The sequence below is a fragment of the Aulonocara stuartgranti genome, assembly GCF_965226115.1.
Source record: "Aulonocara stuartgranti genome assembly, chromosome: 15".
Lineage (NCBI taxonomy): Eukaryota > Metazoa > Chordata > Actinopteri > Cichliformes > Cichlidae > Aulonocara > Aulonocara stuartgranti.
This window is the reverse complement of record NC_138951.1, coordinates 11,166,437-11,181,110: the sequence shown is the minus strand read 5'-3', so window position 1 is coordinate 11,181,110 and position 14,674 is coordinate 11,166,437. Positions and strand designations below refer to the sequence as shown.

Below are 14,674 nucleotides of genomic sequence, written 5' to 3'. Positions count from 1 at the left end.
CCTGTCTGCTCCCACTCACCCCAGTTCTCTTCTCTATTAAGTTGTCCATTGTCCACTTTCCACCATGGTGAATGGATTTCAGGTGGAGTGATTTATCATGTGCAGGCAGACTGATAGGCATGCCCCGTGCATTCCTGGGACCCGATTCCTTACAGCCGCACAAAAGGCACGCTTGCACGTTCATGCGCACAAGCACGGGTACCCCACTGTCGCCTCTTTGCGGGACAATAGCAGGCAGATAAGATTTCCCAGTCTTCATCCAGGGGCTGGAGTCACCCTTCTTTTCCCTGTTTCTATGTCACTTTGTTGGCAAGACGTGGGCACAGCTCTGATTGTGCCGGGTTTACAAGTGGTGTTGACAGAGAGCTCCCAGAAGGCTGAAAGATTCAAGTTTGCAACATCCTGTTTTTGGAAGCTGATTGGTTGGTGGATATTGCTGTGCAGAATGGGCACCTTGCTTATCAGTAAGGTTAAAAAAAAAAAAGAGGTAAATGGATTTTGATGAAAACGCACATGCAGAAACAGAATATACGAATTGGCGGCTCCAACTGGGTTTGAAAATGCTAGTGCGCTTAGAGGCATCTGTGCTGCTGGAAAGCGCAATAATCAGATGGAAGAATCGGTTTCGGAACAAGCACCACAAGCACCACATTTACCTTGTGCTGGTGAGTATTGTAGCCTTAAGTTGAACAAAGTAGATGGCAAGTTGAACGACAGGAAAGTGCGCTTGTAGTTGATATCCACGTACTTTTTCAGCTAAGCGCATAATTTTCTATTTTCCTGCCTTCCCTTTTGCAGTGACCTCTCTGACTCCCTAAAGAGGTCGTCCCTCTGTTCTTCCTGTGGACACTGCTACCGTCATACTGTCACCTCTCATTGTTTCGTCAAGAACACCGGGGATTGCTTTGCTCCAGGTGGCCAACCTTGTAACCACACAAAAAACACAGTGTCTGTGTACAAACATGCGTCCATTCCCGTAATTTCACCTGAGCGCAGTGCAAAAAAATGGCAGTAAGATGCCATTAAACATGAGCTCACACAGCTGTGTTCAAATCTTCCCATGTGCTGGTTTATCATCATCTGCTCTAGACAGCACCTCTGTCACACAGCATATGAGCTATATTACATATCTGCAGTAGTTTCAAAGCCCTGTACTGTAACACAAATGGTACTTGCAGCTTATCATTTTGAAAATTACTCATGCTGTTCATCCCAGCTAGGAATAGTGCTCACAAACATATCATTTTCAGAGCGCAAAGCAAGCATTCACGCATAGTGAATATGGGCTTAAATAAGCAAACACATGGTAACTTTAATTTTCATATTGTACACACATCATGAGAAGCAACCTGTGCTTGTCCTGGACAGGTTCAACCCATAGTAGAGATACTGTATGTTATACAGTACCTCTGTTAGCAGTTACATGTTCCCTTCTCACTGCAGAGAGGAGAATTGAAATAGGAAGGCATGCCAAAGATTTAAGGTTAAACCAATTAAGTTGCCTAGCCACACTATGCTGGGTTAACACACTTTTGGAAGACATTCAGGCTCTTTTAGCGAGCGGATGTGTGCGCGTGAGTGCATGTCTCTGTGCGCTGCATGGGAGGTTAATTTATAGAGCATGAAGGTGGGGTGGGGGGTGACGATGCCGCTACAGAAAAGCTTCTATTGAGGGAGTTCTTTTAGCATTAGCTTTGGCCCTAGCCTGTCTGGGAGGGGGAGCAGAGGAGTAAACCATACAGGCATCCATTCAATTAGCATCTCATTACGTTGCCATGGCAGCCGGGCTTTAAGCCGTGCAAAGATTTCCCATTGCACCTAGACAAGGGCTACCATATTTGAACAAATGTACGTGGTCGCATGCGCACGCATACAGGGCCGTGTACCAACTGGAGAGGAAAAGTGACCTGTTCATCTTGTTTTGATCCCGTCACTCTCTTTCATGATGCTTCAGCGACAACCACCTGTCTTTGTGTGTGACTCAGCAGCTGTATGCACGTGCGCAGTTGGCTGAATTCACAGACGGGTGTGTGAAAACCGGCCGGTAAGAGACGGTAAAAGAGCAAGACATGCCTTTAGAAGAGAGATTAGCTTAATAAGTCTCTTAGGTTATCAGCTGGATAAATTTAAAGTACTCTGTTCCCCCTGTGATTTATTTCCATTTAACTGAAAGAACAGCTTACAGTGTGCAGCCACCACCACTCATTATCACTCCCACACTATTATACATGAAAACTCAATATTTTTGCTTTATCCACAACTTTTAAGACCAAAATAGAGTTCTTGATGTGGTTTGTCAACTTCTGCATAACCAGGGAGTCAGCTGAGATCCAACATGCTGCTGAACTTTCGAGAAAATGGCGAGAGGTTGCTCATACATGGCTTTTTCATCAGAACACCGCAGTTCATGTTTTACCAGAGGCTTTTACTTCTTTTTTCTTTTTTTTTGAGACAGATTTATGCGCACATTGGGGTATTTGTTTTTACTCACACATTTTCCATTTCTATCTCTCTCTATGCCCTTAGTTTCAGTCTCCCATCTCTCTTTCTCGTGACTGTCTATCCTGTGGAGGGAAGTGGAAACACAAACAGGCTGAGTCTGCCCTGTGGTTTCTCCTCCTCCTCCTACCCCATCTGTCTCCTTCTGTTTCTCTATTCCTCAGTTCCTTACTTTCCCTCTTCAATCTGCGCACCACTGTTAAATGGTTGTTCTTCCATTCGTCTTGTTGACCTTCCTGCTTTCTGTACTGCTCCTTAAACACTTCTGTATTACTGCCATCTTCATCTTACCCACTTGTTTTTGCAGCAGGGGTGTTGTTACCCACATCTCTTTTCCTCCCTCTCCCTCTCAAGCCTCAGGAGCCTGGTCTAAATCACTAAAGTACCATCACTGACCCCAAGTGGTGGATACACAGAAATGCAGACCCACTCCCTGAACGTGTATAATTGTCGCTGAGCATCAGTGTTCTTTTTATGTGGTTCACTGAGATTAGAAGAGACACTGTAAATTTTTCTTTTTTTTTTTTTAAAACAGTGATATTTTTCTGTTTTCTTTCAGAATGTCTCTACACAAGTCCAGCTCTGAAGATGGATCTGGAGGTAAATAGATTTCAAGTCAATATACAATTATGCCACCTTGAACCCAGCTGGACTTCCAGTAACGGTGCAAAGTGTCTGGGCTAAATTGCCTATTTTTGACACTATCTGTGGGATAGTCACTACGTTTTGATGCTCTTTTAGGGTAATCATAATCTCCTTGCTGTTTTTAATCTGTTTAGATTTTGGTTGCGTAGGTGAGGCAAAATAACTGTTTATGTAAACCTCCAATATCATTTTACATGTCCTACATCAAGCAGGGTGGAAGCATAAGTGGGTACCCTGTGTGGTTTAACCTCAGGATCTCTCACACCTAAAACCAGCATCATACTCACATCTTTATTCACACCTTCTCAGGTCTGGACGATGAGGCAGCAGAAGTTTGAATGAAGTGTAATATTGCATTTTAGTTTTACATTAATTAATTTAGTAAACATATAAAATTTTAGAGTGAAACACATTCCAGTCATGGGTAGAGATCTTATGAAAACAGTTATATTTTGTCTCCTGTGCTCAGGAGAAGGTTTGTTAGATTTGAGAATTAAAATCCCGATGATGTCATAGTGGGATCGTCAATTTTGCCTTTGATATAAACTCAAGCTGTGGTTTAAAAGACACTGACATTTATCAGACAGAGTAATTCTAATGAAATTCCATTACAGGATTAACCATTGTAGAGTACATACTAGTGTTTAATAACTGAGTTGTTTTGACTGACCTAGTTTTCGTGTTTAAAGCACTGAAACACTGAACCGAACAGTTTCTTTCCTGTATTCCTGAAACAGCAAAGTGCATAACCCGGTTTAGTGTATTTCTCATGCTCATTGTGTTTTCTTGCTTGTGTGTAACCTCGTCTTTTATTTCCTCCCTTAAGGTAAATGGGACAGTAAGAAGAAGAACAAATCTTTTTGGCAGAACTTCCGCAAATCTCAGCACAAACCCGTTGTACGACAGACGTCCAAAGGTTTGTGCGGCTCTATTGTACACATTAGGTTCACCAGATATTTGTTGCTTCGTGTTTTCCTTTTTGCTCATTGGTCTTTACCACAATCAGGAGAAGATATTGGCTACGTGGCCAGCGAGATCACCATGAGCGATGAGGAGCGGATCCAGCTGATGATGATGGTGAAAGAGAAGATGATCACCGTAGAAGAAGCTCTGGCTCGGGTAGGAACCTCCCTCATTGTCTCTTGCACTTTATCCCCTCCCTCATCGACCCTCATGCCCCAACGACTGATGGGCTGTAATCTTCTTTAAACCCTCCCTTTCTTCATACTCCCTCAGCAGCTCTGGCTTTCTAAAACGACTTACTCTTACTAACCAACCCCCTCCCTTTTTACCCTATATATATTCCCTATATATATATATATATTATTTTTATTTTTTTTTTGCGCCTGCATTGTCCTCTTTACACACACAGCACACACACAGCACACACACATAACTCCAGACTTAATGGTGTCTCCAGAGGTTGAGGAGTCCAGGGATTTTGGAGTGTGAGCTCTTGGAGTGTGTGGGTGTGTTGTTCAGCTCATACTTGCGAGGTTGACGGTCATAGTAGCTCAATAGCCCCATCTGTTGGAGGGATTCTGTGGTGCATTGTGGTCTTTCTCTTTAGTTGGACATGGTGGATATTCATTTGGCTGTCCTATCCATTTTTTTCCCCAATGCACTTTCATTTTGATCTGACTCTCAATCAATATCTGTTGATTGGTTTGTGACTTTTCTGTCGTCTGTTTTTTTTTCTTCATCTCCTCCCCTTCTGTCAATTTCAATTTATGGTGCTTTTCTCCTGGGTAGCATGCCGGGCCATCAGAGTTAGAAGACTGGATTGCTCTCCCAAAGGCAGATGTTAATTTTCCTTTTACATGTCTTTTTATTTTCTTCCAGGATATTAATTTTAAATTGGAGGATTTTACCTGTCTTATGATTGACATTCTGTCAAACCAATCATAGAATCTGAAAAAGAAAAAAAAATGGTGAAAGGATGCAGAGACCTGTTTATAAAATCAGTAACCTTGCTAATTTCCCTCATGGTCACCGGCTTCAGCCGTCAGTTCACAAACTATAGTAGCCATTCTATCCTCGTGAATGCACACTGCTGATGTTTTCCAGTCTAGTATATAGTGAGACATAGCATGCTGGGTGAGAGTGGGTGGTCCCGCCCTGTTCCTCTGCCTCTCTGACCTCTTCTTCTCCACGTAGCTGAAGGAGTATGAGCGCAGCAGACAGTCCAGCAGTACTGACACTGCAGAGTGGGCTGACGGATCTGCACCCAATCTAAACCAGTCCTCAAACTGCAACGTAAGTACACCCTCACCCCTGCCCCTTCCTCCGTTACCCAAGCCTATCAAAGCCTTGATCTGTTCCCTTTTACTCTCCCTCTTCTTAACACTCTCACCTCAGCCACTCTCACTTTGAGTTTAAACTTTCACAGGAGAAGGATGGGATGTAGAACAGCGACATTGAGTTGATTATATATGTGAATGTGTTTATCCAAATGTGAATGATTCAACTTTACTCTTGAATTTCCTTTTTTTTCTTCCTTTATATTTCGCTCTCTGTTCTGCATTCGATAGCCAAACTACAACATAACTGCCTCTGCATATGCATTCTCTCCACCATGTCAAGTGCATCCTAGTAGTATTGATGTTGCCTCTGAACATTTCAGTTCATTGCTCAACTCTGGTTTTCCTTAGGCTCTGCTCATTCTTTCTTTTTGGCAGTCAGAACAAGAACTGTGCAATTTTCTGAAAGTCCTCTTCCATATTTTAGTCATCAGTTTAATCCTCGCCTGGGCATCTCATTAGAAAATTGTCCCACCAAACGTCATAATTGGCTGCTGCAGTGACAGGGAAATTGTCTTGTGGAAATTTAGGGCAGGTCTGTTTACATCAGTTGGTTATAATTGTAACTTTTGGAAAGCCAAGTGGAGAGGCACACAAAATCCACTCCAAAACTTTTGCAGCATTCAGCATTGAGGATACTTGATGTTCGAAAGTCAGCTGCATAACGGCGGCTATGTGTTCAGAGGTAGGAGCGCCGACAATCACCTCTTTGTTGGCCGCTGTTTGGATTTTGATGACAATCAGTCGGTTCTTTTCTTGTGTATTATTATGTGCTGCTACGTGTGTGTGTTTTGCTTGAGTGTTTTTTTTTTAAATGGAGGTCAGCCTTGATGCAGAATCGAGACTTGCAGTGGTCAGGGCAGTTGTATGTGAACACGCAGATTATAAAGAATGTACTGTATGGCATCGCTTGGGAATAGCATGCAAAGTTTTATGCGTGACCCACTTTTTTTTCTTTGCAGGAAGTGAATTTATACAAACACAAAAATTCCAAGCTCTCTGAAAATAACTCCCACACACATGTATGTTGTTTTGAAAAGAAAATGCCATCGGTTCTTCACCAGAGTCTCAGTTACCTGTCCTGTTTCTCCCCTTTATCCACCTAATTGAATGAACATGCGTTTGGTGGTCTTATTGTTAAAGTTGACCCCATGTTCTGCAGACAAATACAGATTTCAGTCCAAGCAGAGTTTGAGTACCATAATCTTTCATTTAAGTGAATGAACATGCTTCGGTGACTAATGCTCTAGACTTTTGCACATTCACCCAGTGTGACTCCTCAGCTTAAGTAACGATTGCATTCATATGGAAATCAGATCTGCATTGCCGTTTCTTTATATGACTGAATCAGTAACTTTATGAATGAAGACCCATGCCAAACAGTTTTCTCACACCATCAAGGGGCTCCATTATTTATTCTTCTGGGTAATGATTGATGATATCCATTCACATGGAAAAATAGGTCAATTATGCCATGCATAACCTGTATCTGTTATCTGGTTCTTTGATGTAGTGCAGTATGCTGATCAGCTTGTCAGTCTCCTGAAACTTTCTGTTGTTAGCGGCTCACTTCCTGTGGGAAGATGGTTGATCATTTGGGGGATTTTACAGACTTGAGAGAAGACGGAAGAGTTACAGTACTGAAGGATTATTGTGTAGCAGAACACACAGTTTGGCCCTTGGAGGCAAATGCTGGAAGCTGAGAGGAAACTAGGGAGACAGAGACTTAAGATAAAGACTCAGCCCCCAAGGCCAGGAAAGGGGGAGCTATGCATCTCCCTTTGCCCCATGTTCCAGAATTGGCCATTACAGGAAATATTTCTTCTCTGCTGGGGCCTCTATTGGTGTCACATACTGCCCTTTCTCCTCTCTAGTGAATAGAATTAGGTTAATTCCAAGATCAGTAGATTTGCTCGTCCGTGCATTCCTGTATGCTATATACGGACACAAATATACAGCTGATGGTTGTAGCTGAAATGTTTGCAATAAACCTTTTTTTGGTTGCTCTGTGACTTTTTCCGTCCTGATGCTGTTTTTCTCTGGTCTTTTTTGCCCCGGCAACGGAACCTGCATTCCAGGGCTGGCCATTAGCGATTTGGGGGCCAAGGCAGGTCAGAGGGGCTCAAACGCTGGGATTGTTCTCCATGCACAACATGCCTTTTCTCTGCTAGCCATGAAGCACGACCCTTCCAAACAGTCCCTCATTCCTCTGAGCTAAATAGGCTGCGTTTGTGTCTGCCTGCATGTGCACAGGGGCACAGATATTATTTTGGATTGTGCATGCGAGGGAATGTGCTCAGGGCACTACGGATTTGATGATCCTGCTTGATTGAATTATGGAATATTAACACAGGAAGTGCTGCCCTGCTTTTTCCAATATAGTGGTAAGTTCTATTGGTTTTCTGAGCTCACTGTTAGATTTTCTTGTAAATGCTCTTTTTCTGTATTTGCAGAGAAATTTTCGTGTGCCTGAAAAGGACGTTCAGTCGTAGCTTTTGTTTATAGATGTTTGTAAAGTCGCCGTTTGCATTTTTACTTTTCCCATGTTTTAAATGGCAGCCTTTTGGCCAGCTTGATTTACGTCCTCATTTTGCTAGGCTTTCTTTCTGAGTTTGTCCCCATTCCCCTGTTTATGTGGTCATTCAAATGGATAGTGCCTCTTGGGAATGGGTTGGGATTTATGTCACTATCTCCTCTAAATCTTCTATTCATTAGAATAGAAGAAGAATCACATCATTCAACCCTGACGTTGCTAGGGCATTAGCGCTGCACATAGTTCTTAATATGATAAAATGACTTTTTTCCAGTTTTTTAAACTAAGACTCTCTTTACATTGAATTTAACGAAACTAATGCACTCAAACATCACCCAGGGTGAATGGCAAGTAGAAAAAGCTATCATAGCAGTCAGACCAACATGGTTAAGTTGTTGGAGGGACAGTGGAGTGGGGTTTCTTAGCCTGTTTCTGCAGGTTTGTCATCTGCCAAACGAGTGGTCTGGTGTTCTGGGCAGACATGGCAGAAGACTACAGTTTCAAAAAAGGAAATATCCTGCACACTGCTCAAGCTCAGTATAAAAATGTATTGATCGGACCCTTGGGGCCTTCATTGTATTCGTGCAGAGGTGCAGGACAGTTGTTTTCCTGTGGGAGTTTCATTCAGTGATTTAATGTTAAATGCACAGTCTATCACAATATCCACATATATGAAAAATATGATCATGTGTGACATGTGTTATCTATTAATAAGAAGGGTTACATCAGACCTAAAATGTAGCTCTGAAAGCAATGATGAAGTGGAAAGCACGGACTTACTCAATGACACTTTTAGGAATGATGTGTAGTTTTTCCCTTTTCACGTTGGCAACAGTTAAGGTTTGTACTTGCATACCTGCAGAAAATGAAAAGTCATCATGTTGTTGTGGCCTTGGTGTGGTGTTGTCTGGGATTTGTGGTCACTGTCAAATGTTTGCTCAAACTGAGCCACAGTTGTTAACATCATCCTGACTATATGTCAACAGCCTCTGCGCCAAGCTGTGGTCTGTTTTTAGGGTGGCGGGAAAGCCTTTTTTTTTTTTTCTTCTTTTTTCCTCTTTCAGATGCATAAAACTGCGTGTTAACGTAAAGGCAGAAATGTGCATGCATATTATTCTTGTCAGATTTAGAAGCGTGTGCATGCTTTTCTAATCTCAAACACTGACAAAAAAAAAATGGTTAAAAAATGACTACATTAGTACAACAAAAGCAAATGTTAATATTCTGTGTTTTGGGGACAAGAAAATTGTAATAGGATTGTGAGTTTTCTTCCCACTTGACCACATGAGGGTTAATTTACTCAAAAAAGTGTGTATGGAAAGTATTTGACTTTTTTTTTTTTTTTTAAGATATGGTTGTTTATGTGTAGGAAAAGATAAATACACTTTTGTCCTTTTGCAAAAGATGTTCCCATGAATGTGAGCTGGGAGCATGTTTCCATGACAATGACAACAAAAAGCTTTATCTGTTCTCGCAGCAGTCGAAACATCACCACTACAAAACAATGAAATCGCAGTGAAAGTAATGACGCTAATAAAGATGTAAAAAAAAAAATTATAACACTGAAAACAATATATAAAAAGTAAAATTAAATAGAAATTGGAGTAAAAAAAAAAGTCGTGTCTGTCTGTGTGTGTTGTTTAAATAGTGGTTTCCTCTGAAACAAAGTCTTTGAAGGCAACATAACTCAAGATAACCTATTTTTAAAAAAAAAATACTGATTGATTACATCATTTGGTTGTCACTTCCTCCAGATCACATGCCACCTGGTTTGTTGTTTTAGTGCATTTCATGTCTCAACTGAATATGACCTTCACACAATGCAGTGTGCCACCATCCCTCCAATCCTCCATCCCTCACCTCACTAACTTTGCCGCCATCCTAAACAGAGCTCCACAATCTGTCGCGTTGTAAAAGATCTCTTAAAATCTCAAAGCATATTCATCCAAGTGTTATACCTTCTCTGCCTAATCATTTTAAACCACCTGTTTCTGTTACAACTGCAACCATGAATTGTTATGCTGAACTGGAAAGAAATTTTCAGTGTTAGCTTTTTTTTTTCTTTATGTATTTATTTAATTCTTTATTAATTTTTTTTTTTTTTTTGCTTTTTATTGACCCTAGCTACCTTTTCTCGTCTTCTTCTTTGTAATATCAGCCCTCTCTCACTCTCTCTCCACCAGTCTCGTGAACAGTCAGATGATGAGCAATCAGAGGACTCTGTGAAATTCAAAAGGCTTCACAAATTGGTTAACTCGACACGCCGGGTCAGGAAAAAACTCATCAAGGTGGAGGAGGGCAAGAAACATGCCTCCGAAGGTTTGTGATTCTGTCTGGCAGCAATATATTCATTTGATTACTTGATTATCTTTATGATTTATTACACACTCCAACCAGCTAAATAATGTTAATGTAATTGGATTTACATTAATTTCAACGAATAACTGCTGTAGGCGTTTTAATGTTTTTGGGGTTTCCCGATTCTCAGATTTTAAGAATGTAAATTTTTTGATGGGTAGCTAACTCAGGCAGACTTTCCTGTCTAACCCTCCTGAGTAACAAACTTTCTAACTGACTGTTTGTGTTTCTTTAGATTTTATGAATCTGGAGACACCTCCCACCTGTGAAGACAACACCGCTCTGTACACTGGGGTTCTAAAGAAGCCCCTTTTAAACCAGGAGGCGTCTCTGCCCTCACTCACCCATGACCAGCTTTCTCTGGATGGAGACACAGATGGCCTGACGACCTCCCCTTCCTCCAGCAGTTTGGACACCTGGTCTGGACACAAGCTGGTGAAAACGTTCAATAAGTCTTCTAGTACCCACGGTCTTATCCGGCCCCCCAGGAGGACCCCAGCGGGCTCCAGTGCTCTGGGAGGCTCTATTCCTGGTGTGACAGGTAGTGGCTCCTCCTTCTCAGAGCTCGATGGCTGTGGATTGGACGATGATGGAAAGCTGTCACGCTCCACAACTGATGGCGAGATGAGGAAGGCCCTGAACTCCATCTCCCATGGGGTAAGTAGCAACGAGGCCCTGTATGCTTTCTATGGCCTGACTAAACCTCGCCCCAAACCCCATTCCCAGTCCCGCCTTCTGATCTCCCTGGATGACGGTCCGCAAGGCAGCCCCAAACATCAACCTGCCAGCCGGCACCACGGCAGCTGGACGCACCGGAAACCTGATCCCAACTATGCATACTCCACCAAGCACCTCCTGTACCAGCGCTCGCGCAATGCTAAGTCCCCCGTTTCTCCCCTGTCAGTCACCCCATCCTCCCCCGTCCGCTGTGATGTATCCAAATCAAAGGTTTTTGGAAGTGGGGGAGGGGGCTGGGTGTTCCCCTCTCGCAGGCTGCGTGGGCGAACAGCAGTCAGTGAGCTCAACATCACCTATGTGGTAGAGCGGAGCCTGTACGGTCACCTCAACTGGGCACAGCTGGTCCGCCCGGTTACACTCAGCCGCGCTGAGCGGCGCTGTCTATTGGAGGAGGACCGTGAGGCGGACAGGAAGTGGGCGGCCAGCGTGGACCGCTGCACCAAGCGTGTGCTCTTGCGCATCCAGCAGAAGTCTGTGAGTTTAGGTCTACAGGTTTAAATCGGCCGCCTCGTGTGAGAAGGACTCAGTGTGCTTCAAAGTTGCAGAATAGCCCAGAGGTTTATAGGTGACTGTCGCACAAACATACACAAATAAGATAACAGGTCAGCTGTTACATACCCTATATTAAACGTACCCATTTAATATAGTGTGTGTGGAAACATGCAGGTATTGCACAAGTTCTTTTATCTTGAAAACATCAAAAGCTGGCATATCAGTGTCAGACCTAACTGCCCTTATAAGAATGCCATCTTCAGTGACCTTTAAGCGAATGCCTTTGCCTTCAAGCCTTTTTATTTTAGCTGAATATAAAATGATTATGGAAAGCGCAGTGCCCTACTTGGGAGGTTAAGTTACAGCAGAGGTTTTATAAGTGCCTTTTATAAATGTCAGATCCCTGAGGAACGCATGCACTTACAGATCAGTAGTCGCACTGATCCCTGTGGGTGCAGGGGATGTTGTACAAGCTCGGAGCTGCTCATCCTCATAATAACTGCAGCACATAACACTCAAAGACTTATTGAATGGGTTGACTCGTTAGGTGAACTTCAGTGACATAATAGTCGCCATGCTTATTGTCTTGCACATTTATAAGGCTGTGAATAGCAACAAAATGATGGAAAGGTCAGAAAACCTTAATCATCATACAGTGATTGTAAAAAGCCAGTAATGACTTTTTTGACTTTAACCCAAATGAAAGTAGTCTGGTGGAATTTTAAATATTTTAGTTCTTTTTGGCAAACCTTCCCTATAGAGGTTTGTAATGTGAGGTTATGAGGTTATTTGCACGTTGATCGAAAGTTGTCCACCATATTGGACATGATACACCACCAGTTATTCCCCAACTGGTTGGAGAGTGGTTGCAGAGTTCCACACTGTCACTAAGCTGAAATTGCTCGCAAAAAGGGTGCTGCATTGATTGCAGTTGCCTGCAGTTTACATAAGAAATGCCACCTTGTTTGCAAACACTTGCTAACTGCTAACCAAAGCAGCAGTAAAACTTACCACGAAAACCAGAAAAGTAAAAGTTCTGCCTTTGTGCTGCAGTCAGCTTGTTTCAGAAGATGAAATGTTTAATATGAAGGCCTTTGGTTTCCAGTTTGTGTCACAGTTTCACTGCCGTGCAACCTACAGGCGGAAATCAGCTAGTGACCAAAAAAAGGTTGTTGCCAACCAGATGGGGAATACTAATTTTGCCCTGACGACCGATGGTTACCAGATGGTTGTGGTCTCTAGGCTTGTGTGACTCGGGCCTTATTGACTTGACTCTGCATTGTCACCATAACCCTGTCACATGTCGAAAATGGTGGACAATTTAAAGTCACGTTGCTAGTAGTGATGTGTCTCAATAATCTGTGTATACCAGCAGAAATAGTGACACATAGAGGTAAAGACGTAGTAGAGCTATCCTGCAGCTTTGAGGGTACCTGAATCCTATCGTGTTCTAGTGACGTCACTGGAGGTCGTTCTCATCCAAAAACTTTGAATTCACTTATTTCTGTTTTTGCTTTTCGTCTTCTTTTTTGGCCCGTGCCTCTATTGCAGATGTGATTTTTATTTTTCTTCTCTTTCTCTGTAATTATCTCCAAGAAACATCTTTTTTTTTATTTTTATCTGGGTGCATGTCCATTCCATTGAACACCATCATCACATTCAGGCTTATTTATGAGCATCTTTGCAACAGGTTATGTTTCCTGGAAAGCTGTGGCGTTGATCGCAGCATTAAACGTAAAGTAGAAAGGCCATTTTCTTAATGTGCACCGCTCACCCACTTGTTCAGGGTTGAGCTGAGCAGTTTTGTAATTGCTCAGAAAGCAAAAGGGAAATGCCATCACGTGCCCCACTTGAACTGTGAGCGTTGTTGGCAGATGCTTTGTGTGCATGTCCGTGTCTCCATCTTTGTGTTTAGAGTTTAACTTAGCAATTCGAATGAAAGAATTTATTTTTTCTTTACGTGTCGAAGTTCTCTGTTGTGTCTGCCTTTATTTAGTTTTTGATCTTGAGAAAAAAAAATCCACATTTCTCTGTCCTCTCAGCAGAAACAGTCGGCTCTTTCTGAAAATGTTTCTGGCGAGACTAATATATTGTTGGCTCTATATGTTGTGCATGTTTGCTAACCATGGCCAACTGCATTGGGTTGAGATGCAAGGACTATATATATCCACATGTAAAAGTAGCTTAGCCACATCAAGAAAAACTTAATGTTGTCCGAGCATATCAGGGACCTTTCGGAGCCGACAATATAACAGCTCATTTGACTGGGACCAAGCAATAACTCGCAATTTTAAAGAGGAGCTAGTATAAAAGTTTGTTACATCATGTCTGTTGGCTGTCTGCAGTCCCATATGACATCATGCCCTCGCATATATGCGAACCATACATCCATGCGCATTAATCAAACTGCTGCCGTGTTGTGCCGAGCATGAATCACTGTGAGTTGACTCGTTGGGTGTGGAAGGGGAAGTTCTGTAACGTGGCCTGGTGAGTGTGACTCATTTGATTGTGTTTTGGCTCTCCCTCAGAGAACATGCAGCTTTGGAGGCTTTGACCTGTCCAACCGTTCCCTCCATGTGGTCAACGCAGGCAATGAGGCCCATGTAAGTGGTAATAAAACAGAAGAGCACGAGCTAAACTCTCCTGCTACGCTTAATCGCGCTGATTTCCCTTTTGTTTTTGTGATCTCTCTTGGTCCTAGTCGTACCCTGTGCAATCTGTAACGTCTCATTCCCATCTCCTCTCATCTGTCTTTCTGTCTTTTTCTGCTCTCGCTTTTCTATCTTGTGATCACAGAGTAAAGAGCAGGAGGCAATATACAGAGAAGTGGTCAAATCCCCCACTACGTCTCGGATTTCACTGGGCAAGAAAGTCAAGTCAGTGAAAGAGACGATGAGGAAGCGCATGTCGAAGAAGTACAGCAGCTCTCCTTCTGAGCAGGTTTGACATAAATATAACATGGATGCAGACGTGGATGCAGTTTTTGAATGCTTCATTTGTCCCTATCTTGGCCTTATTTTTCCTAGTATTTAAAATAAGGCTTTAAAAAAAGAGTCCTATCGTGTACACATATAAAGGATGTTTGCAGAGTAAGCTGCATATTCTGTCC

At 42.6% G+C, this 14,674-nt stretch overlaps 2 protein-coding genes across 6 annotated transcripts in view; both read left to right on the top strand.

The window, feature by feature from the left end:
* The window catches only part of sash1a (SAM and SH3 domain containing 1a), a 174,736-nt gene that overhangs the window by 143,623 nt on the left and 16,439 nt on the right, over positions 1–14,674 (top strand). For 4 of the 5 annotated variants that reach the window (XM_082506746.1, XM_082506749.1, XM_082506748.1 and 1 more), the window contains exons 5-12: positions 3,059–3,099; positions 3,971–4,060; positions 4,151–4,263; positions 5,302–5,400; positions 10,161–10,296; positions 10,571–10,992; positions 14,094–14,168; positions 14,362–14,505. In XM_082506746.1, coding sequence (XP_082362872.1) covers positions 3,059–3,099; positions 3,971–4,060; positions 4,151–4,263; positions 5,302–5,400; positions 10,161–10,296; positions 10,571–10,992; positions 14,094–14,168; positions 14,362–14,505 — 1,120 coding nt within the window. The remainder of the gene's footprint in view (positions 1–3,058; positions 3,100–3,970; positions 4,061–4,150; positions 4,264–5,301; positions 5,401–10,160; positions 10,297–10,570; positions 10,993–14,093; positions 14,169–14,361; positions 14,506–14,674) is intronic. The other variant, XM_082506747.1, reaches the window with a different exon arrangement.
* Positions 10,999–14,087, top strand: LOC309689710 (uncharacterized protein; the record flags this gene model as incomplete). The annotated part of the gene is made up of 1 exon (XM_082506327.1): positions 10,999–14,087. A coding segment is annotated over one exon (573 nt), but the record flags the coding sequence as incomplete, so codon positions are not given.